At 32.7% G+C, this 26,147-nt stretch overlaps 3 protein-coding genes across 3 annotated transcripts; all 3 read right to left on the bottom strand.

Moving 5' to 3' along the window:
- Window positions 1-199: 199 nt before the first annotated feature.
- On the bottom strand, window positions 200-1,132 carry LOC114747044 (acidic endochitinase-like). The gene has a single exon (XM_028935331.1). The coding sequence runs from the start codon at window positions 1,126-1,128 to the stop codon at window positions 229-231; it is 900 nt and encodes a 299-aa protein (XP_028791164.1). The 5' UTR covers window positions 1,129-1,132; the 3' UTR covers window positions 200-228.
- An 8,096-nt stretch (window positions 1,133-9,228) lies between these two features.
- On the bottom strand, window positions 9,229-9,669 carry LOC114746962 (agamous-like MADS-box protein AGL80). Its single transcript, XM_028935242.1, has one exon. The coding sequence runs from the start codon at window positions 9,667-9,669 to the stop codon at window positions 9,229-9,231; it is 441 nt and encodes a 146-aa protein (XP_028791075.1).
- A 3,985-nt stretch (window positions 9,670-13,654) lies between these two features.
- LOC114746886 (thaumatin-like protein 1b) lies at window positions 13,655-14,775 on the bottom strand. The gene is made up of 2 exons (XM_028935171.1): window positions 14,715-14,775; window positions 13,655-14,398 (listed from the first exon to the last, which is right to left on the bottom strand). The coding sequence occupies exons 1-2, from the start codon at window positions 14,773-14,775 to the stop codon at window positions 13,719-13,721; spliced, it is 741 nt and encodes a 246-aa protein (XP_028791004.1). The 3' UTR covers window positions 13,655-13,718.
- Between the last annotated feature and the right edge of the window lie 11,372 nt (window positions 14,776-26,147).

A 26,147-nucleotide genomic window follows, 5' to 3' on the forward strand; every position in this document is an offset into this window, starting at 1 on the left:
TATAATGATTTTTTATTAAATGTTGATTTAATTATTACATCAACCCTAACTAGTAACTAAGTAACTACGCATTAATCAGACTGAGAAGAAAGTTGAAATTGAAACTCTATGATTATTTATTTAGAACTCACCAAATTAAGTTTTTATTTCAATCATCATAGTCCTGTAGTACGTAGGAACAAACACTATAAATTAAATCTGCCCCTCATTCCAAAGCAAAACACTTTCTTAGTTTATCGAATCCTTGATGGCGGTGCTATATCCACCGTTGAGATCAAAGGACCTGTCCCAGATCATGACTCCACCGTAATTCGGAGACGTCTTGATTGCCGGAAGAACCTGAGAAATCATCTCATTGGTTGGAATAAACCCGCCGCTTGGGGCCGCCGCCTCCGACGCCGGAACGCCCAAGAACACCTGCTCGGCTTTCACCGCCGTCCATTGTTTCCATGCACTCAAAAGACTGCTAGTGTCTCCATTGTTATATTGGCATTGACCGTTGTTGTAGAACTGAACCCAAACGTACTTGAACAAGCCAGTGTCGATCGCATTACGCAAATTAGCGTCAGGGAATACACATTGCGGTGCGGCGGAGAGAACCAGCTGCTGGTTCAACTCCTTCAGATTTCCGGCTAGATTCTCCCAGTATTGACTATTATCGTTGCCCTCTATGTCGAAGTCGATACCGTCCAAAACAGCGTCGCCTAGGGGCCCTGAGCCGGAACTTCCTCCGAGGAAGTTGCTCCAGAGGTAGTCAGCGAGCTGTTTGGCATCGTCGGCGGAGTTAAGAGAGTAGGTTCCCGAGCCACCGCCGAGTGAGAGAAGCACCTTGATGCCTTTGGCTTGGCAATCTTTGATCTGGGAGCTAAAGACGGTGCAGGTGTTGGCACCGGGATCACAGTGGCTGCCAAGGTTAAGTTGTGGGGTTTGGCCATTGCCAAAGGTGGACAAGAAAGCTATGTTAATGAACTGGTAGTTTCCGGTGTTACAGGCATCGGCAAGGGAGCCTTCCTCGCCGTGTTGGCCCCAATAGGTGGCGATTCCGGCAGCGTAGGACCGGTCAACAATGAAGGAAGAAATGAGAAGGAGAGGTAGGAAGAGAAGAGAAACTTGTTGAACAGAAGCCATAATGTTTATGTGGTGATTTTTGAAACAAGAGAAGGACGATATTTGTAGTGTTTGTGTTGTGGAAAAGTAAGAGAAGCGTGCCTTGTGGGGGAACGAAATTATGCTAAAAGAGTACCCAAGGAAATTGCTGAGCTAATTAAGCGTACAAATCAAGAAAAGCCGCCTTAACTAATTAATGTGAAAGCACATACTCAAGTCAAGCCCAAAAGACGCGGAACGAACTGTTCTTTCACTCCAATCTATAAAAAAAATCTTAAAATATATTAATTCTTTATTAAAATATAATAAATTTTTAACTTTATCCACCTTTTAAAACAGATAACTACTTATATTATAATATACTATAATAAATGAATGACAAAATGGTACGTTTATATTAAAAATTTAATAAAATAATTTATAAATAGGACAATAAAAATCTTTTCTCTCTACCCTATAATAGGACCAGAAGAGTAGTAATTTCCTTACCATAGGTGGAAGCAGAAAAAAATTATAATTAGCGGAGAGTTAATTGATTAACTATAACAAAACTATGGACGTACAGTTAACTGTGGCTCTATTTTGACGCAATTAAAAAAGAATTTTTTAGCCATGACTCATTAATAATTGGGTTAAGATCAGCACTCCAAACTATTTTGTGAGATACACCCAATACGCTGAAGTATTTGTGGTGCAATTTTGCTTTTAATATGTATTTAAATGGGTGTAATTTCATCCAAAACTAACTGAGAAATAAACGTCCATTACTCCTTTGACAGATAAGCATATCGTTTTGACGCGTTCGATGAAAGTAGAGAGGGAAAAGCTTGGTGAAGGCCATGAGTCAACGAAGATGGGATTCGTTCATATTACTCGTCAATACCATATGCTTATCTGTGAAAGGAGTAACGGACACTTATTTCTCAGTTAGTTTCAGATGAAATTGCACCAATTTAAAAACTTTAGGAATGAAATTTCACAACAAAGTATTTTAGGATGTTAGCTGTACAACACAAAATAGTTTGGGGTGTTAAGTGCACCTTAACTCTTAATAATAATTCAATTTTCTACTAATATAATTTTTTTGTCATAGTTTGTAAATACACACGTTTAATTTGTTACATCTGGTATTTTTACATACTAATTAAATAAGGAAAATGAGAGAAAAATGATATGTTTGGGGTGATTAAAAATAAAGCAAGCAGTTTAGAGTCACACTAAACCAAAGTAAAAGGAAAAATCGGTTGGGTCAAAAGATGTGAATATAAAAGTTTGGGGCTAAACGCATAAATAACAGTAAAAGTTGAGCAAAGTATAATTACGAGAAAACCCCTAAATTAGACACAAATTCCGTAAAATAGAAAAGAGAATCATAAGGCATTTTTAAGGCTTGGAGATCTTATTTAAAATTAAAATGCCTCCAAATGAATTGTTTGGTTAAAAATTATAATTTTAGGTGAAATTTTAAAAAATGAAGGAGAAAAATAATTATTCAAATTATTTAAGGGCTTAGAAAATTTGAGGAAATATTATGAAATATTATTCTGGGGATATATAAAATTTATGAAGAAATTTAGTTCACCAAAACTAGATTTAGGAAACAAAGTTTATAAAGAAAACAAATGAATTTAAAAGACTTATTATACGACATGATTGATTTATTATAATTTGACAAAGTTTTCCAACATGCATTGAATCATAAGATAACAGAGTTGGATAAGAGAATACATGAAATATATTATCATTATCAAATGTATAGATACTCAAACATAACAAGATGAACCAGAAAGTTCACTAAATATTATATTCATAAAATATTACAAATTAAAACATCTGCCATACACAATTACCAACCTAAATAAGAATTACTGAATCTCATATTTCATATTCCGATCCATAGTATAAGTAAAATTGACATCGACATGCTTGAAGTATGAAAGACTGATAAATTCCAATACAAGTATTTTGAAAAAATAGAATCAAGAAGGATAACTCTTCCAAAGTTCCCAGGCATGATTCCCCCATTGATTGAGAGTCGCCTTAATACTCATTGAACGTTCATATACGACAAAGAGCCAATGCCAACCCATTAAAGTGGTCAGCCACCCATCTTTGTCTAGCCGCAACATGATCAGAGGCTACAAGAGTTTCTCCTATACTTCATTTTTGAACAATTCAAATGCCATATCACCATATAAACAGTCTACTTTAATGCAATTGTACGTGTACTTTCATATGGTTATAGACCTCTTCAAATTGACTTGAGTTAGAGCCAGGGCCATCAAGTTGAGGTACTCCCACTTTCAATAGATCATTTTTCTCATAACTCAGTACAACGTTACATGGTATTTTAACTGAGTTTTCATCTTCCATATTCTCTGTTAAACATTTGTACTCCAAACTTAATTGGTATTATATATTTTCCTTTCTTTCTAGAAACTCTTCTCCAATTCAAAGCAAAATATATCAGCTCATAGTCAAATGTTGGGTTCAAGTCTGGAGGCAGTTCGTCCTGTAGAACACAAGCAAACTTGTGTATTATAACGTCATAGTTCCCTTTTGTTTATAAGATTAATTCCAAACCCCAATCAAGTTCTACATAAAGGAATGATAACGAGTAATTACAGCCTCTGCGTACCAACTCCCAAATAAGCATCATAAACATACAAAGAGGAAACTAGAAAAGCAAACTCCTCTAATTTCAAGTTATAGTGAATCTCAGACCACAATTCCAAGTCTGGGGAACAAACTTTCAGGAAAACCTGTTAGGGTTTCTTTTCTTTTTAAGTTTCAGAAAGACAATTTGCAATATTCTAATTCTCCAGGCAGCTCTTAAGAAAGCTAGGTGATGAAATCCAGAATGCAGACAAAAAAATCAACTCAATTCTATAGAAGAGCAGGGGAATGAAATGTCCGGTTAGACTAAATGTTAAACATCTCTTCAGGTTTAATTATAACATGAAGATTGGAAATTATATGCGGTATTGGCAGAATGTTACAGAAAGAATGTACACATCTTTTGGAATAAATCAATGAACTAGTTCATATATACAACTGCAATTTAATGAAATAACCATTTTTCAAGATATAACCATATCCAATGATTATATAAGCAATCCCTATACATCGAAAATGCTCAACCAGCATACCAATTAAATTATTAAGACAGAATCGGCAATGCAACTTCATAGGGCAAAATATGATCATGTCTCTAAACTTTGAAAATAAGCACCATTATAACATCCAAAGCCATATTTTAGGGTTTGAGCTTGAACAAGATTGTTCATTCTATGGCCAATGATGTTAAGTGGGGAATTATTGTGCTTATATCACCATAGTTGGAATCGGTAAATCTGTTGGCACTAATTAATGAACTACTTCATTATAGCAAATCCATGCTTATAACAAATCCATGAAATTACAGCTCTTCATATAATATAATCATACAAAGATTATGTGGGTTTCAAGCAGGAGAAGCAACATAAATATCCCGTTTGGTATGAGATATTAAAAATGAGAGATAAGAATTAGAATTGAGATTTAGAAAATTAAATCTGACTAAAAAATATTTAATATGAAAGACTGCTTGTTATATCAGATTTGATAAATCTATCTATGTGGGAATGGGGAATGCCATGGGAGGAAATGGTATTCTTTAATCCCATCTTCATGAGTTTGTTTAATCCCATGTAATAAGAAATTACTTTTGCTAAACACTTTTTTAATGATTTTTCTCAATTATAATTCCAATTCTTATTATTCATTTTCAATAATTGTGGCTCTATTTTGACGCAATTAAAAAAAGAATTTTTTAGCCATGACTCATTAATAATTGGGTTAAGGTCAGCACTCCAAACTATTTTGTGAGATACACCCAATACGCTAAAGTATTTTGTGGTGTAATTTTGCTTTTAATATGTATTTAAATGGGTGGAATTTCACCCAAAACTAACTGATAAATAAACGTCCCTTACTCCTTTGACAGATAAGCATATCGTTTTGACGCGTTCGATGAAAGTAGAGGGAAAAGCTTGGTGAAGGCCATGAGTCAACGAAGATGGGATTCGTTCATATTACTCGTCAAAACCATATGCTTATCTGTGAAAGGAGTAACGGACATTTATTTCTCAGCTAGTTTTAGATGAAATTGCACCAATTTAAAAACTTTAGGAATGAAATTACATAACAAAATATTTTAAAATGTTAGCTGTACCGTACAAAATAGTTTGGGGTGTTAAGTGTACCTTAACCCTTAATAATAATTCAATTTTCTACTAATATAATTTTTTTGTCATAGTTTGTAAATACACACGTTTAATTTGTTACATCTGGTATTTTTACATACTAATTAAATAAGGAAAATGAGAGAAAAATGATATGTTTGGGCTGATTAAAAATAAAGCAAGCAGTTTAGAGTCACACTAAACCAAAGTAAAAGGAAAAATCGGTTGGGTCAAAAGATGTGAATATAAAAGTTTGGGTCTCAACGCAAAAATAACAGTAAAAGTTGAGCAAAGTATAATTACGAGAAAACCCCTAAATTAGACACAAATTCCGTAAAATAGAAAAGAGAATCATAAGGCATTTTTAAGGCTTGGAGATCTTATTTAAAATTAAAATGCCTCCAAATGAATTGTTTGGTTAAAAATTATAATTTTAGGTGAAATTTTAAAAAATGAAGGAGAAAAATAATTATTCAAATTATTTAAGGGCTTAGAAAATTTGAGGAAATATTATGAAATATTATTTTGGGGATATATAAAATTTATGAAGAAATTTAGTTCACCAAAACTAGATTTAGGAAACAAAGTTTATAAAGAAAACAAATGAATTTAAAAGACTTATTATACGACATGATTGATTTATTATAATTTGACAAAGTTTTCCAACATGCATTGAATCATAAGATAACAGAGTTGGATAAGAGAATACATGAAATATATTATCATTATCAAATGTATAGATACTCAAACATAACAAGATGAACCAGAAAGTTCACTAAATATTATATTCATAAAATATTACAAATTAAAACATCTGCCATACACAATTACCAACCTAAATAAGAATTACTGAATCTCATATTTCATATTCCGATCCATAGTATAAGTAAAATTGACATCGACATGCTTGAAGTATGAAAGACTGATAAATTCCAATACAAGTATTTTGAAAAAATAGAATCAAGAAGGATAACTCTTCCAAAGTTCCCAGGCATGATTCCCCCATTGATTGAGAGTCGCCTTAATACTCATTGAACGTTCATATACGACAAAGAGCCAATGCCAACCCATTAAAGTGGTCAGCCACCCATCTTTGTCTAGCCGCAACATGATCAGAGGCTACAAGAGTTTCTCCTATACTTCATTTTTGAACAATTCAAATGCCATATCACCATATAAACAGTCTACTTTAATGCAATTGTACGTGTACTTTCATATGGTTATAGACCTCTTCAAATTGACTTGAGTTAGAGCCAGGGCCATCAAGTTGAGGTACTCCCACTTTCAATAGATCATTTTTCTCATAACTCAGTACAACGTTACATGGTATTTTAACTGAGTTTTCATCTTCCATATTCTCTGTTAAACATTTGTACTCCAAACTTAATTGGTATTATATATTTTCCTTTCTTTCTAGAAACTCTTCTCCAATTCAAAGCAAAATATATCAGCTCATAGTCAAATGTTGGGTTCAAGTCTGGAGGCAGTTCGTCCTGTAGAACACAAGCAAACTTGTGTATTATAACGTCATAGTTCCCTTTTGTTTATAAGATTAATTCCAAACCCCAATCAAGTTCTACATAAAGGAATGATAACGAGTAATTACAGCCTCTGCGTACCAACTCCCAAATAAGCATCATAAACATACAAAGAGGAAACTAGAAAAGCAAACTCCTCTAATTTCAAGTTATAGTGAATCTCAGACCACAATTCCAAGTCTGGGGAACAAACTTTCAGGAAAACCTGTTGGGGTTTCTTTTCTTTTCTTTTTAAGTTTCAGAAAGACAATTTGCAATATTCTAATCCTCCAGGCAGCTCTTAAGAAAGGTAGGTGATGAAATCCAGAATGCAGATAAAAAAATCAACTCAATTCTCTAGAAGAGCAGGGGAATGAAATTTCCGGTTAGACTAAATGTCAAACATCTCTTCAGGTTTGATTATAACGTGAAGATTGGAAATTATATACGCTATTGGCAGAATGTTATAGGAAGAATGTACACATCTTTTGGAATAAATTGATCAACTAGTTCATATATACAGCTACAATTTAATGAAATAACCACTTTTCAAGATATAACCATATCCAATGATTATATAAGCAATCCCTGTACATCGAAAATGCCCAACCAGCATACCAATTAAATTATTAAGACAAAATCGGCAATGCAACTTCATAGGGCAAAATATGATCATGCCTCTAAACTTTGAAAATAAGCACCATTATAACATCCAAAGCCATATTTTAGGGTTCGAGCTTGAACAAGATTGTTCATTCTATGGCCAATGATGTTAACTAGGGAATTAGTGTGCTTTATATCACCATAGTTGGAATCGGTAAATCTGTTGGCACTAATTAATGAACTACTTCATTATAGCAAATCCATGAAATTACAGCTCTTCATATAATATAATCATACAAAGATTATGTGGGTTTCAAGCAGGGGAAGGAACATAAATATCCCGTTTGGTATGAGACATTAAAAATGAGATATAAGAATTAGAATTGAGATTCAGAAAATTAAATCTAACTAAAAAATATTTAATATGAAAGACTACTTGTTATATCGGATTTGATAAACCTATATATGTGGGAATGGGGAATGCCATGGGAGGAAATAGCATTCTTTAATCCCACTTTCATGAGTTTGTTTAATCCCATGTAATAAGAAATTACTCTTGTTAAATACTATTTTAATGATTTTTTTCAATTATAATTCCAATCCTTATTACTTATTTTCAATACTTTGTACCAAACGAAATCAAAGTTCCTTGTGGCAATGTTCTATTTTTTCACAATTGTGATGGCTTTGATTAGATTCGAAATGTCAGTTTTAATATAAAGTATCTTCCTTCAAATATTCACTAGGAAATAGTTACTTTTGAGGCTTTCCTTAATTTCAGCCATAACTTTTTTGAGCAAAGCCAATACTACTACTTCTTCATAACCAGCTCAGTACAAAATATACGCCCATAGGACCAGAAAAATTTGTGAAGTTGAAATAGGCTCTTGATATGTTAGATAAAATCGGAAATACTCATTTTCTCATACCACTCATTCGATACATAATCGAATGATTGTGAGAGTAACCATCCGTCGTTTTTAGAACAACGCCTCCCCAACCCTACAAGGCCAATCCTTAGCGGCTCAAGCCTTAAAGCGCGCCTTCCTTAAAACAACTTTAGTTACAAAGCTTGGCACACGAACTCACGGGCTTACGGTCTGTGACCGTAAGCATATTAAAAACTTAATTTAAATAATAAATATTAGCAAAATAAATTGTCAAATTAATGTCAGAATTATCAAACTAAACCAACCCAAACCATTATCCTAAATTTTGATAGAAAACTTATCCATTATTGCATAAACATCTCAATATTTTTGCATCATGCTAGATCATGCAATTTATAAAGGATTAAAACAAGTTCCGGCAAATACTATCTAAATAAAAAATGAACAAATATAATTATCAAAATGGTTAAAGCATATTTCAAACGATAAAAAAAATAGAATGCGAGTGGGTTAAAACGGGCAGGTCCTGAATGGGCTTATGCTTAAAAGGATTGGGCCTAAAAACTCATTTAGCCTCAAAACATGCAATTTTTGGAAGCTTAGTATTCAAAAGGCTCTGACTTAAATGGGCTGTCTTGATAAGTTTAGCCCGTTTTCTCATCTCTGTACTTTCCACCTCACAAGTAAGAAGTGGGGGATGACGAAAGACACCCACATAATTGAGAGCAAACAGAACAAAATAAACATGGCATGCATATATGTTATTTATTTGTCTACACACACAACTTTGCGACAATGGCAAAAGAAGCCAACCATCATACACAAAAACATCGTATATGACAGAAATAGACCGCAAATAACCTACGAACGACAGATAGAGATCTCAATTCAAGAGTTAATTTTCTTCAAAGTCTGCTCAACTACCATCTTCATATCATGCCAATCTGCAGGGCTGGGCGTTGCTTTCCCTAACATACAACGTATCATGAGTTGGGAAATCTCTTCTGTACGATTCTCTTTTCTCCTTCTCATCAGAAGTTCTTTCCCTTTTTTAATCCTCTTCTGAATTGTTGCCTCTTTGTTCAAGGCCCTCTCCGAGACAGGTCCGCCTCGGCACCTCTCAATCACTTGCTGGACACCTTCATGGTCCGGCCAAACCTCTGGTTGAGGATCAGAGCGACCACTGTAAATGATTGCCCCAGCCTCAACTCCACAAAGGATGCTAAGTTCACTTATCTTTTTCATGATAATTGCTTCCCTTTTCTTGAATGATGCTTTTCTTTTCAAGTCATCAGTGATGTACTGATGTTTCATCGCTTCCTCTGACATGGTTATGTGCTTCAGGAGACCAGCTTTTGTTGAGCACTTATTCCTTAAGATATGTACTTATATAGAACTCTGAAATTATAGTGAGCCTGTATATTTTAGACTCATTAATGAGTGGTGTCAAAAAAAAAAAAAGAATTTATGAGAGAATCCCTTGTTAACTTTTATTTCAGAAATCTGAAAACTATAGGCAGTATTAGGGATGAAATCTGTGGGCTGGATCAAAGGTGCTAAAGTAACTAAATGTTTGACATTAATGTAAGGATATTTGAAATTTGAAACTTTGACATTCTTTTCTTTTCGGGCTGATGTAATTTTTGGTCTTTTAAATTTGTAAGAATTTTAATTTTAGTTTTTCAAGTTTCAAATCATGAGTTTTGATTTTTTAAGGAATAAAATAGTCCAGGTATTTATTAAATTTTATAACGACTAATATTTTAGATAGAAAGAAACTTGAAGGATTAAAACTCATAGTTTTAAAATTTAAGGAATTTATTTTTACCTTGAATATAAAATCTCAATTTCTCTTATCCCTTTACTTATATTTATATTTTCCCCCATAACTGTCCTTGTAGTTATATTCTTGTATTGTAAAGTTGAATGACCATCATATTCATATGGCTAAAAGGGTAGTGTTTAGGAAATTAACATTTATTTTTTTTTTTAACAAATAATTAACTTAGCTAATTTTTAATATATATAAACTAGTCATCTAGTTGTTACATTTCATATTCAAAGGAGCATGTAAAATTAGTAATACTAGAAAAAAAATTTAGGACTCACTGCAAAAAAAATTAACAAAGAAATATATAACTCATCGTTGAAAAGTCATAACCGTAGCGACCGTGACTGAAAAATTTCAGCGGCAACAAAAAAGATCGCCGCTGAAAGATGCTTTTAACGTGATGTTTATAAGTTTTAGCAGTGACATTTTTGTTGCCGCCAAAAGTGACTTCTAGTGGTGATTTTTTTTGTCACAGCTAAAAGTGATGTTGGAAAAAAATAGCTTCACTGGCATCACATCATCACCACTGGCCGCCACTTCCTTGCCAAACGACACCACATCACCACCTTGCCTCCATGTTTTTGTCCAAATAGTTTCAACTTATATGTGTCTTCTTCAAGATTTAAACTCATGACCACCTCCTTTCGTGTTCAATCTTCTTGCCGTTGAGCAGGATTGAATTTGCTTATTATTATTATAAAATAAAATATATATTATCATATTATACATTCAGCAGCAACGTTGGAAAGTCACCACTAAAAGTCTAACCTCTAAAGACATCCAGCGACGACACTAAATGTTGCCACTGAAGGTCTTACATTCAGTGGCAACTTTTTGTGTCACCGTTGAAAGATACTTTCAATGACAACTTTTAGTGGTTAAAAAAAAAAAGCCGACTTTTAGCAGTAATATTTTTGTCACCGTCAAAAGTCATATTTTTAGTGGTGACTTTCTAGTGTCGATGCTGAAAGTTGGCGACTTTTTTTGTCGCCACTAAAAGCCGTTATCGAAAATCTTTTTCTTTTGTAGTGACTTGAGCACCAACGTCCAAAAAAATCATACCAGTTATTAAATCAATTAAAAATGTTTTTATTGTGGTTAAAATAGGATCAGACTAATCATCATTAAAATACTATACTTTAAGTAAAATATACAAAAATATTGACATATAACTCTCAAAAACTTAAATAAAAAAGATGGTAATCCACAAATAAATTGAACATTAATGTACAAGCCACACATACATAACCTAACAAAACGGAGTTACCAAAAGTACAAATACAACGAATTGCTATTTTTAATTTTTTTAATTTAAAATGACATCAATTTAGATTCAATAAAAGGGAGGACAAAAATACAAAGTTTAATCCTGTTGACTTGTCAAAAACTAGTATTTGGTTACTCCAAAAATTGTTTTTACTCAAGTTAAGACAAAACTTCTTTCACATACTTACTTTATATACTGTAAAATCATTTTTAAAATTATATTTTAGTTTCTATCCAGACAGTACTAAGTATTGACCAAAGAAGCTAGAAGATTACTTTACTAGTTCACTTGTCTGACCAACTAATCTGTGTTGGGTTTTAATTCCATGTTGAGCTCTAATATGGTAAAACATAATTGTTGTTGTGATCGAAATGCTTTATGCTCATTTGGGATCAAAAGAAAGAAATTAAAAACCAAACCAGTCATGAATGTTGAGACAATAATTCAAAATTCAATGCTTGGATTGTGATTCAATCAGGTGTGATCAAATTTACAATTTTAATTATATTATAAAAGTTTATAATAGTAAAGGTAAAATAACAAATATGAAAAATCGATTTCAAATAAACTAACAAAAAAATAAAGTGAGTATTTAAGAAATAAAAATATAATTTTAAAAAAGTTGACAAATATTTTGTACTTTTAAAAATAAGAATGAGATCATTATTTGATATAAAATATATATGATGTTTATACATATTTTATAATTTACAATTTTATAACATAGATATTTCTTTTCATTTTGCCTATTAGTTCATAGCTTTAAAAGACGCAGTTCATGACAATACGCGGTTGTTATTTCTTTTTAATGTTTTTATCCGCATTGACCAATCATATTTTAGGATGATTAAACCTATTATACAAATTTGTGTCCCTCTATGTCTAAATGAAATTTGTGTCCCTTTAATATGCCATCATTCCATCAAAATAAATGATATAGATTTTCAGTAATTGCATTCAATGATTTTTTTTTTTTGCCAATAGGAACAATGAATTTACATGTATGAGCATTTAATATATTTCATTCTACATTTATGACAATTATGAAATTATTCTAGCCCACTAGCTTTAGAGATTTCAAAAAAGCACAACATTCACGCCAACTTCATTAAATCTATTATATTATCTCAAGTTTTTTAATTACACATCATCACGTGTTCTATTTTTAAAGTATTAATATTTAATATCATTTAATTATAAATCTATATAAAACAAAAAGAATATATGTTTATATGTTGATATAATGAATATAAAGAAACCTGACCTAAATTTTTGCCTCTAAATCCTATATCTTGAAAAACAATTAAGGCCTTTTTTTTCAATAGCTTAATAAGGAAACCAGTTTTTATGGAGCAAAATTATTTCTTTAAGATCTGCCATTAATACAAAACGATGCCACAATCTAAACTTGAATCTGAATCTCCCATGGGTAGTCGGACTCATGAATGAGTGGTGTCAGAAAATATATTAGAATTTATGAAGAGATCCTTAGTAATATCATTTATTTGTGCTTTTATTAGGAACATTTAATATATTTGATTTTCCATTTATGACAATAATGAACTGATTCTCTCTGTTTTTTTTTCAAAAAATAATGAGATGCCAAATAAAGTCCCAATTCCTAAGTTTACCTCTAGGTCTTTCCTGTGTCTCATCATAGCTTGGCAAAGTATTATATTTAATTAATATAATATTTTAAAATTTTTCAGAATGCAAACAACACTTTTATGCCCCATCAAAAACTGATCCAAACTTGTATAAAAATAGTCAAATCGTATATCAAAATGAAACTCTCAAATTTCAAAATTTTTAGAGCCAAATCACACTCCTAAAACATGTCTAGATTAGAAAAAACTTACATAAAAAAAAAAGATTAAAAAAACAAAAAAAAAAATCCAGATTCCCCCACTTTCAGTAGTGGGGCACGTACACCAGCCGTTGCTGTGAAGGTGGTCGCTGGTGACACACACTGGTTAGTTGTGCTCCACATGTAAAAAACTAAAAATATACTTTTTAAAATTAAAGTATTAAATCAAAATCTTATACAAAATGAAACGACTAAAATAAATTAAAATAGGAACATGCAACCAAAATTTCATGACAGGCGTAACTTTCTGACTCTAAATGAAAATACAGAATAATTTAATTGAAAATAAAATTCAATTAGATGATTATCCCAAACTTCTTGCCAATTATTTCATAGTACATTCCTAAAGGAACAAGTTTCATTACACATGGGATATTATATAGCTTTTATTTCCCTCAGATTCCAGGAAGAATCTAAGGACAAAAAGTGATTGCATAGTTTGGACTGCTAAAGCAAGTAAAGGTGCTAGTCTTATCATCATAAGCGTAACTATAAGCATCGGGACATTGAGTCTTGAACATTTTAGAGTATTGTGTTGGTGGGCATTTTTCTGGAGTGTTAAACTCTCCACTGCAACAATATTGAGGCTGATTAAAAGCTGTGCAAGCACTCTTACATGCTATAACACTTCCATCAGAGCCAGCTACTTTTAGCTCATTAGGGCACGCCGCGTTAATGTTCGCCGGGCAGCTTGAGGGTTTGCAGTCGCCGGTGCCGCCTTGCGGGGCTATGGACATGGGCAAGTTGAAGCCATCTACATTGCTAACATCATAGAAATCTTGCCCACCATTTGGTGACACAAAGAGTTCTATTAATGTTGCTGGTGGGATTGCTCCGGCGCCATTGCACCCAACTTGACCAGAGGCACAATCCGCCGTGCCACAAACAAACTTTCCTGTGGCATCGGAGGCGCAGCCGGTTCTCGCGAAAAACCGGCCAGACCACGGAGAAGGGACATCTACTGAATTAGATGCTCCGATCGCCAACTCGAATCCGGTTGTGGATAGTTGAGGGTATGGAGCTCCGGTCAAGGTTCCTGGCCATATTGTGAAGGAACAGTTGTTTTTGAAAGTAATTTTTGCTGACTTTCCTCCTGCACAAAACCATTTCTTGTGAATTAATCAACATATATATTACTAGTCATTAAGGAATATAAATATATACACAGACGCTTTCTATAGAATATGCTATATGAGCAGCAAGTTAGCTATATTATGCATAATATGAACTAGAAATTCAAATCCAAACATGAGCAAACTACATCCATGAAGCCACTATGCGTATGAGGATGCATATCAAGCAATCAACTTGACATTTAGCCAATGTTACGAATACAGTATACTAAGAGAGCTAGGGTAGATATATATATATATATCTATACACACACACACACATATTGTGTATGGTACCGTAGAAGAGGAAGGCTAGAGAAAGGCACAGAAAAATTTGAGTATTCATGATGAGACGCATAGTATTTGTCCTGTGTCTCGATGAAAGCAGGTTCAAGTTTGTGCCCGTGTGTGTGTGTGTTTATATGAGCCTTAGTGCTTGATGGACATTTGTTAGAGATAAGTTAACTTGTCCTTATCGTTAGTAAATAAGTTGTTATGGACGTTACGAATATATTTAGGAAATTTGTTAGAGGTAAGTGGCATGAAAAAACTCATTTAGATACTTATCTTTTGATAAGCCATTTAGATACTTATCTGCTAGTGTGTGCATTAGATAAAAACAAATTTAAAGAACTTTTTCTTAATTAAAAACTGATATAAATATAACCTTTAATTGTATTTTTATTTTTTTCAATATGCATGGTTAGCAATCTAACGAAGTAGAAAATTAAAACAAATAATAATATCTATATATATATATATATATCCCCTCCTATAAAAATTGACAAAAGTGAATATCCTGAGAAGGATTTGCGGCATATATTTTGTGTAAATATAGCATTTAAGGTTATAATATTACCTTGAGAAATTTGAAATGAGAGTTTTTGGCACAATTATTAATATGTATAATTTCTTTCTGTTACTTAATACGTGTATCGTTTATGTATTTGATTTCTAACTTAATTATATTGAAATGTATTTGTGATAATATATGAATAGTAACAACTTTTCAATTATAGACTTATTTCAGTTATTTGGTTTCTTTTTTCTTCTTCTTTTTTTTTTTTTCAGTACCTAACCACGGAATGGTTCATGTATCACTTTGTTCTTTTTAAAACCAAAGTGCATGAATCAAGTTCTATTGGGTATAAAGTTGAAGATCCACATTAACAATTTGACACTTTTGTCAAATAGCACCAAAATTAAACTATATTTTGAATTTGCAATATAGCTCAATCCAAAATTGTTTCTTAAAAAGCTAATTATTTAATCACTTAAATTAAGATTTTTAACAAATAAAAGATCACTTAAAAGCACATTAGAAAGGGGACTTTTGGCTAAACTGATTAAAGGAAATTTGACAGAGAAAATCATTAGCAAGATTAAAATAAGTAGGACTCTAGATCGACAACTTCCAATATACGTAAAGTTGTAGGCTCCTCAATTGTTAATGTGATAAGAAAAAACCATATTATCCTAACAAATGCTAATTACATATAACAAATCCTTACTTGTATATTATGGATTCTTACTATTGTATATGACAGATCCTCACTTGCAAGACTAATTGCATATAAAAGATGCTCACTTGCATATAATGGATACCTACTTCCATATAAGTTTATTGTGTAATACGAATGCTAATTGCATTTAACGGATGCCCAATTGCATATAATGAATGCTTATTTGCATATGATGGATCCCTAGTTGCATATGGGCTTATTCACTACAAGAAAATATCAAGTTAGCGGCGGAACATTTCTAGCGGTTCAAACAAACCGCTACAAATTTATGTATTTCTAGCAGTTTTATACAAACCGCTAGAAATTAGCATCGTTTTGACCATAAAGACTTTGGGGCCCGCAATTTTCTAGCGGTTACATGCCAACCGCTAGAAAATCACAGCTAGAACTCTTCCCGGGTTTTGGCGTGAACTTGGAGCCAAAATTCTAGCATTTATTTTCTAGCGATTTGGGTGACCAAACCGCTAGAGAATGCAAAGAGTCGTCCAATTTTCTAGCGGTTCGGTAAACTACTAGTAAATCATACACTTTTCTAGCGGTTTTGTCGAAAACCGCTAGAAAATATTGAGGTGGTTTTAATAACCGTTAGCAGTTTCTAGTGGTTGTCGCAAAAACCGCTAGACATTTCTAGCGGTTTTAGCGACAATTGCTAGAAATTCATTGCAGTTTGGGTAAAACCGCTAGAAATTCGTTGCCTATATATATCCCCCCATGGTCATTTTTACTGTTTTGTTCGTTCGTAAAGTGAAGCTCTGCTGAATTCTCTCCACGAAACATATCCGAGTTCGGATTCAGTTGCAGATCCCTATTTTCAGGTAGAAATAGTAATTTATTTATAAATAATTTATATTATTTTTTTAATTTAATTTATTATATTTCTGTTTATAAATAATTTCTCTTTTTATTTTATTTATAAATAATTACTATTTGTTATTATTAGGATGAGTCGTCGGCCAGGGAAGGTACCAGTCGATCCTAAGAGGGTAGGACCCAGTGAGGATCGTCATGATGGTGGTCATGATGCTAGTGAGCCATTCCCCAGTATTCATGACTACGATCTCAGCGAGGAGGATCTCCTCAGCTTTATGGAGCAGGATGATATCGAGCAGACTAAGGAGGCTCATTTTACTGGGGATGAACAACCCCATGCTGATGCTGATGCTGCTGAGAAGGATGAGGAGGAGGAGCAGGTTCAGGGGAATGAGAATCCCCATGCTGAGCAGTATCTTGCTCCCAGACGTCAGGCTGGTTTTGAGGTGGAATTTGAAGGTAAGTATTTATTTAACTTTTTTAAATTTGACAACTATTTAATTTATATAGAAAATTTTTTAATTCATTGATATATAATTTATTTCTTAATTAAATTTTACAGATTCTGAGGGGAACAGGTCCTATAGGAGGTTGACAGCCAGAAAGTTGTCTATGATGACAAGTGGACAGGTGGTTGTGCCACTCAATGAGCTGAGCCAACTGACGAAGAAAGGTGGCCAGTTGTACAACAAGCACGTGCGCCTCCTAGGTCAGCAGTAGATGCTGTTCCGCATCTACATGCAGAACTGGAGGAAGATCACCTCAGAGAAGAAGCAGCAATGTTAGAAAATGATGAAGGTAATATAAAATTATTATTTATAATTTTTTAATTTAAATAAATGATTATATATTTTGTTTTCAAATTATTTAATTGTTTGATTGTAATTTTTTATTTATTTAATTTATTTGTTATTTATAATATTTTTAAAGTAGTTAAATGAATATACATTTTTTATTTAACTTACTTTATTGTTTAAAATAATTTGTTATTGATTTCATTAATTTATTACTTATAATAATTTTAAATTAGTTGAGTAAAAATATATTTTCATTTAAATTACTTAATTGTTTAATTATGATTTGTTATTGATATAATTTATATTTTATTTATAATATTTTAAAATTAGTTAAATAAATATATATTTTTATTGAAATTGCTTAATTGTTTGTTTATAATTTGTTATTTACTTAATTTATTGTTTTAATCACGAAGTAAATTTATGCTGGGGGAGGAGTTGAGGGTCGACACAATCAAGAGGCTTGGGTGGCATGGAAGAACAGAAGGGCCGACCAGTGGAGGGAGAAGAAAGGTGACGGGACGAGGCCCCTGCAGGAGATACTGGCAGATGTACCTGGTGGAGTTCCGAAGCAAGACTGGTCCAATTACGTCTATTTTAGGATGTCGGCTGACCAGATGGTATGATAATATTGTATTAATTATAATTTCTTTATTTTTTGTCCAATTTGACTAACTTAATTTAATTTTTTTACATTTTGCTTCAGGCTCTTTCCGCGAGAAATGCTGGAAGCGTCAGGCATCAGACGATACGTCATAAGGCTGGACCCAGGAGCTTTGCGATCACCTATGACGAGATTGTGAGTACATTGAATAAATTTGTTAAATATATATATATGTATTTAATTTGTAACTAATTATTTCTTTCATTTCATTTACAGAGGGAAAAGACGCAGCAGGAGCAGGGATACATGCCCACTTATGGCGAGGTGTGGCCAATTTTGTATAGACCTCGAGACAGGCGTGCGTCGGATGAGATTGAGGAGATAGCGGTAAGTAATGAATTAAATATTAATATAATATAACAGTATAAATATCATTTCATACTAATTAGCCTCTTTATATTAATTTTGATAGGCACAGATGACTCAGGTCGATACTGAGCTGCGTGAGTCTCAAGGGTTTGCCTTGGATCCCACCGCCTCATTTTTAGTGGGTCATGGCCGGGTGCAGCACCCTGGCCGAGTTAGCGGCCTCGATCTTGGACCTACACTGACTAGGTTGCTCCGTTCAGGTGGCGCTGGCCCTTCATATACTGCGGGGAGCTTTCGGGCGAGCACGGGAGCGAAGCGGCTGGGTTCCTCATCCTCAGAGGAGTTACGAGAGGAGCTCAGATAAGAGTTGGAGGCTAGCATCGAGGCCAAGATCAAAGAACGTGATCGTCAGTTGCAGGAGCGTGATGCTCAGTTCCAGTTGCAGCTTGACCAGTTCAAGGCAGCTGCTACGGCTATGCGTGATGTGATGATCAGTATGGCTCCAAACATCCTGATTCCTGAGATCCCCTGCCACCAGTCCTGCCCCTGCCCCCTATTAGCCAGTCCATCCCCGGCACGTTCAGCAGCCTGCCCACCCCCAGCAGGAGGATCCAGCGGAGGACGATCACGATGATGCTGCTTCTGCCCCTCACCCCTGATTTCCCCTGTTTTCATTATATAAGATTTTATTTGAATTTTGATTTTATGATTTTATATTCTATTTAGATATTTATTTAAATTTTATGTTTATTTGTTTACTTTAATTATTTATTTCTATAATTTTATTTATGTCAAGTATTAATTAACATTAAAATATTTATTAATTTATTACTATATAAACATTAAAATTTATTAAACATGTTAAACATGTTAATTAATTAAAATATTTCTACAATTTATTTCTATAATTTAAATATTTATATAATTATTTATTAATTTATTAATTAAATTTATTAATTATTTATTTGTATAATTAAAATATTTCTATAATTTATTAATTACTATATAAAACATGTTAAACATATATTCTTTTAACATTAAAATTTATTCTTGAAATATGTATTTTAACATTTAACAAATCATAGAATTTATTAATTTAATAAATATTTATAAATATTAATAATTTGTTAATAATTTTGTTTATATCAAGTATTAATTAATACATTATACTAAAAATGTTAATAATTTATTGCGGAGTATTTAAAATACTTTTGGAATATTTAATTTTTAAAAATATTATATTATTTCTAGCGGTTCAGGAAGTTCAAGCCAAATTCAAATTTCCCTCCTCGAGTTTCTAGCGGCTTATAACCGCTAGAAAATCAAGAAAATTTGTAGCGGTTCCAAACCACTATAAATTGTATAACCGTTGTCACATTCAAATTTCGTCATGGCGCGAATTTTCTAGCGGTTATGAACCACTACAAAAATTTCTATTCATTGAAACTGCTAGAAATTTCTAGCGGTTAAAAACCGCCACAAAAAATTGACCGTTACATAACTGTTGGCAGCCTCCTTTATAAGCTAAAACACTCCAACTAAAATTCATTTTAACTTCTCTTTGAGCTTCCTGTGTCATATGTTCACAAAATTTGAGCAACATTAATGATGGATCGGTCGTGGATCAACTTACACCAGTCGTGGATCAACTTACACCGGTCGTCTCCACAAAATTTGGTCTAAGCTATTTCTTAGATTTTGCTTTTGCCAATGCCGCTGTAAATGGTAAGATACAGTGTCCATGTCCTAAATGTAATTTCAAGAAGTGGCATCCCAGAGATATTGTTAAAGAACATTTGATCTTTAAGCCCTTCCCGCGTCAGCTATGGGGCATGCGCGTTCTGTTGACATTGATAAAAGAGTCTACAAAGAGTTTCCCAGTTGGTTTACACGTCGAATACGTAATGACAACAGCCCATACACAAATGAATTCAAAACTCTTTCCCTTGGTCCGTTAGACCATGCACAAAGGTTTACCGCGTATAATGTTAACGGCTTCAAGTTCTGTACGGTTGAACGTGATCAGGGATTGCTTACACTAAACTCTGGAGTTTGCGAGACATTCGGGACGAGATGTTATGCTAGCAGCAGTGATGGCGATATGCGCTTTGGAGGCGTCACTTACTATGGAAAGCTAATTGACATTATTGAGTTGAGTTACCAGCTTTTTACCGCGACACTGTTCAAGTGCTCTTGGGCAAATACGACAACTTCACGGGGACTCGCTACTGACCACTTGGGCATCACCTCAGTTAACTTCTCTAGACTTATTCATACGGGAGCATCTGAAGATGATGAGCCATATATCCTTGCTTCCGGGACACACCAAGTTTACTATGTCGAGGACGAGAAACATAAAGACTGGAATATGATCGTTCACCTCAAGCCACGGGATCTTTATGATACGGGTGATGGTGACATTATTTACGACAGCGAACCCTTCCAACCCCCGAATTTTGAAGACTTTTTTCCTCAAGGAAACGATAATTTGCCAATTATTAGGTATACATCTTTTCTTAAATTATTTAAATAATTAACTACTAATTACTAATTTCTTCTAAATACATTATAATTCTAACATAATTTTTTTAAATATGTCCTTTCAGGCTGGATGATGATGAAGAATAGTAACATCAAAAAATTTTATTATTAAAAAAAATTTTCCTTCCATAAATACATATGTATAAATTAAAATTGGTTTAGTTTTTAAAAAATAAAAAATTATAATTTGTAGCATTACATAACCGCTACAAATTTATTATTAAAAAAATTTTCCTCCCATAAATACATATGTATAAATTAAAATTGGTTTAGATTTTTAAAAAATAAAAAATAATAATTTGTAGCGGTTAGGTAACCGCTACAAATTTCACACCGCTACAAATACTAGCGGTTACTTTTACGCTAGAAAATCGACAAACAGCTACAAAATGCACCGAAACGCTACAAAAAAACCGTTACAAATGTGTTGCTGATCTCTATAAATATCATATCACCTCTACATTCATTTACCCCATCTCTTTTCTTTCCTCTCCTATTCTTCCTCATAATTCTCTCTTTTTTTCTTACTCTCTCATATGGTGGTTTCTTTCTCTTCACTATATGGTAAGTGAATTTTATTTTATAAGTCCTTATATCTTTTATTTGTCTTTACTTATAATTTACTAACATATTTATTTCTCTTTTTCTTTCAGATTTTTCTTCTTTACACTTGTCATGCCCTCCTCAACTGATTCAAATACTTCTCAACATAACAGTTTAGGTTCAATATTACAAACTATCTCATCTTCAATTCAACTATCTTATTAAATCTTCAATTCAATTATCTTATTAAATTAAATTAATTTCTTTTGACACATTCATAATTTAATTACATATTGTTTATTACAAAATTCAAATATATAAAAAGTAATACATAACTAATTATACAAATTAACAAAAATTCTCCAATATAATCTATTTAATGGTTTTTAAATTTATAATATTATATTTTCTAATAATCAAAAACCACAAATTTTTTTTTTGTGCCTGGAAAAACATTTCTAGCGGCTCAAAACCGCTAGAAATAAAAAAATAGCGGGACAAATTTCGTGAAATTTAAATTTTGTGCCAAATTTCTAGCGGGTCAAACTGCTAGAAATGTTTTGGTGCCAATTCAAAAATTTAATTTTGTAACATCCTAGTTTTTATATATCTAATATTTAAACAAATTTTTATAGAATAGGTAGAGGTTAAATATACATATATGTAATTAAAATAATTCTGATTTTATGTGTGTGTGTGTGTATGAGAAAATGAATAAAATAGCGATGTCAAGAAGTCCCACATTGATTAAATGATAGGAAGTAGATAAAATAGCAATGTTAAGAAGTCCCACATCGACTAATCTTTAGAGTGAAGGAGTTTGAGGAGCCTATATATAGGAGATAGTGAGTGGAGCTTGAAGTGAGTAAATAATTTTCGCACATATCTGAGGTAGTCTTAGAAAAGTGCTAGTTTTGAGTTTATTAACCGTTGGATCGAACTGAAATTTGGTCAGCCCATTTGGGACATCCAAATCGTTAATTTCAACGGTTGGATCATCATTTTGATCTCCGAGTTACAAGTTATTAGGTACATTTTTAACTTATATCTTTTGGATTTAGCATATAGAGTCCTGAATAGTAAATTAGTATTTTAAAGTTCATTCACCGTTAGATTGAGCTATAATTTAGAGGATAATATCATGATAGATAGGAAATTAAATTCAATGGTTAGATTAAGGGATTAACTTTTGTAGTGAGAATAACCTGGTTTGTATTAAGTCTATTTGTCTAAGTCCTTTGAAGATGGAATATAAGTTATAAATTTATAGTTTGTCTATTTGCATTATGAATTTGATGATTCTAATAATATAATCTAATAATTAAAGGATATTTAAGTAAGGAAAATTTAGGAATCGAGTCTAAATCATATATATATGTTCTCATTCCAAACCTTAGAGAAATGTCTTTTAGGCTAGAGTTCTGAGTAAAATTAAAGCTTTTAGAGGAGGAGTAAGAGGCTAGAATTTTGTGAGTAGCCTACTCTAATACTATAGAGATAATATTTTAATTTTGTTTGTAGATCTAAACTCTATTGTGGCATTTTCGAGGTTGGACTCTGGTTGTAGTTGACTGTTAGCTAGGAGACCAGGTAACTAAATTTCTATCTGTTGCATGCTCTAGTATGAAGTTGGTGAGCGGCTTTATAACTGATTCTATAAAAGTATATTATGTTTTGTATGAACTGTCTTGTGGGATGCTATTTTTAAAAGGATTGACATAGTTTGTATTGCAAGAAATTGGTGATTATGATTATGATGTGCTATTATGAAATTCTATTGATTATGCATATAAATGTGTCATTTTGAACCCTGTGCATCTATTTTGGGTGGGGAAAGGAGGTAATTGGAGCTATTGAGATTCATATACTTGCCACGTGGTATCGGCCTCCATACGGAGCTCTATGGTTGGCCACTATTATTGTCCCACTAGTTCTTCGAGGGACTGCGACACCCCACTAGTTCTTCCAGGGGGGACCCATGGTCCACCGAGTGCTCTGTGGTCTTTGGCCGGTCCACATCATTCGTGTGGTGAGCTTGTCAGAGTTGCCAGTCAAATGGAAAGAACTTAGCCCATGGGTCCAGTCGGCGGAAATAAGGAGGATATAAGGATGGATTTGGGTTCAGGAATTGCATATGACATGGAATATTCATTGATATTTATATCTTTTAAATAAATGACAAGTGCGTTATCTCTTTTGAAATGTATAAATTGCATGAGAGTGGTGGAAATATTTGTCTTATATGATTATTGTGAGTTTAAATGTTAAATAAATGTTTATCAATTATTATTAACTCTGTGTATCCCACCTGACACCTCACTAGCCCATGCTAGGGTGTGTGATAGGTAGGGATTTAGTTACTGAGACGTTGTCTCATCCCTATTGTTTAACATTTTTCAGGTGAAAGCTTTAAAGGAGGGACGTCAAGGAAGGCTCAGGAGGAGTAAAGCTACATTAGCAACTTGTCGCGTCTCCTCGGTTTATGAGCCATGTTGTATCCTGTATATTGCCACCTTAGGATAAATTGTTTTTAATTGATTCATGCATTATTATTTCTTATGTCCTTTGAGTGTACTATTGTGGTATGTGTGCTGATAGGTGGCCAGAGGCCTAAGATGGCATATTCGCATGTGATTTGTTTATGAATTTATTATAAAATATGAATTAAGATTTAATTCTTAACATTTTGACTTATGAGCTATATTATATGTTGTATTATAACTATATTAGATAAGATTAATCCTTTCTCATATAGTGTGTATTTGAATGAGTTAAGAAAAATTCTTTTATCCGTGATAGGATGTATGATTGGGTGCTGCTCTTTTCTATCACGGATAACAATATTATATGATTAGTTAGTGTAGATGATTGTGATATAATTTGAGTTTGTATTTAGCATAGTTTGGTTATAAAATGTTATTTCTTAAAGTTACTATGAAAAAGTTAAGTTTATCTGTTTATTTAGGGAGGTTGTTTCAAATTTCCTGACAAAATTTGATTTGGTTTAGAACTTTCTAGTAGTTATATAACTGCTACAAATTTTTTTTGCTTTTTCCAGCGGTTTCTATCCGCTAGAAATTTTGTCTCCTACTACTAGATTTTTCTAGCGGTTAATTAACCGCTAGAAAGTTTCTGGCGTTTTGATCATACTATGTAGCGGTTGCCATAACCGCTAGAAATTTTTTCTTGCACTTGATTTTCTAGCGGTTTTTGTAATCGCTAGAAATGTCTTATTTTAACCGCTACAAAATACATATTTTTTGTAGTGATTGTGTAGTACGGATGCTAATTGCATATAACAAATACTTATTTGTATATGACGAATGCTCACTTGCATATGATGGATCCCTACTTCTATAAGGGTTTACTGTGTAGTATAGATGCTCATTTTCATATGATAGATATTCACTTGCGCATGATGGATACTCACCTGCATATGGGTTTATTGTGAAATACAGATACTCATTTGCATATGATAGATGCTTATATGTGTATAACAGATACTCACTTGCATGTGACGGATTTCTACTTGCATATGGGTCCTTAATACATATTAGTGCTTAATATGAATCCTAATTGTATATAACGGATGTCTACTTGCATATGGATGCTTATGTTATTGTGAAATATGAATACTAATTAGTAATTATATATGCAAGTGAGCATCTATCATATACAAGTGAGAATCTGTCATATGCAATTAACATTCGTATTAAGTAATAACATCCAACAAGGATCCATATGTAAGTAAGGATCTGTCATATGCAAGTAAGTATAAACTATATGCAAATAGTAATTTGTTATATGCAATTAACATTCATAATATGCAATAAATCTATATACAAGTAGGCATCTATTATATGCAAGCGAGCATCCATGATATACAATGAGTCATACAAAAATGAGCATTCACAATATGCAATTGGTCATATGGAAGTAATGATCTATAATATGCAAATGAGAATTTGTAATATGCAATTAGTATTTGTCATGGTAATATGGTCTTTTTCTTATCACACTTACTGATAGTTGAGGGGGCCCATACTTTTACATTTATTGCTAGTCCCATTTCTCAATTAATTTGTCAAATATGGATTTTTAACCAATTTCCCCTAATATTTTCCCCTTTTACTTCTCTTTGCTTTGTTTATGTTTTCACACTTTTGCATGTGTCTTTTTGACCTGAATATAGTTTCTGTTGTAAACTAAAATAGAAGCAACAACACACAGAGTGGGATACACATCAAAGTCCAAATAAAAAAAAAAAGAATGTAATAAGACAAAAAGAAACTAGCAATAATGAAAAGTAATGCTAAGTTAACTAATTCTATTATATATATATATATACTTTTTACATGTGTTGGCTAGACTAATTAAGATAAAATTAAGGCCATACAATTTTTGTGCAATCAATTAAAAGAAGTCATTCAACTTCCAAGATTTAAGAGCACCCACCTTTGACATTTAGCAATTATGTTTAGCATGTTATCCCCTATCATGCACGCAGGAAGTATCATATAATTTGTGAACTCATGCATCCAAG

The sequence above is a fragment of the Neltuma alba genome, unplaced genomic scaffold, assembly GCF_004799145.2.
Source record: "Neltuma alba isolate B1F8T4 unplaced genomic scaffold, ASM479914v2 tig00000857_pilon, whole genome shotgun sequence".
NCBI lineage: Eukaryota > Viridiplantae > Streptophyta > Magnoliopsida > Fabales > Fabaceae > Neltuma > Neltuma alba.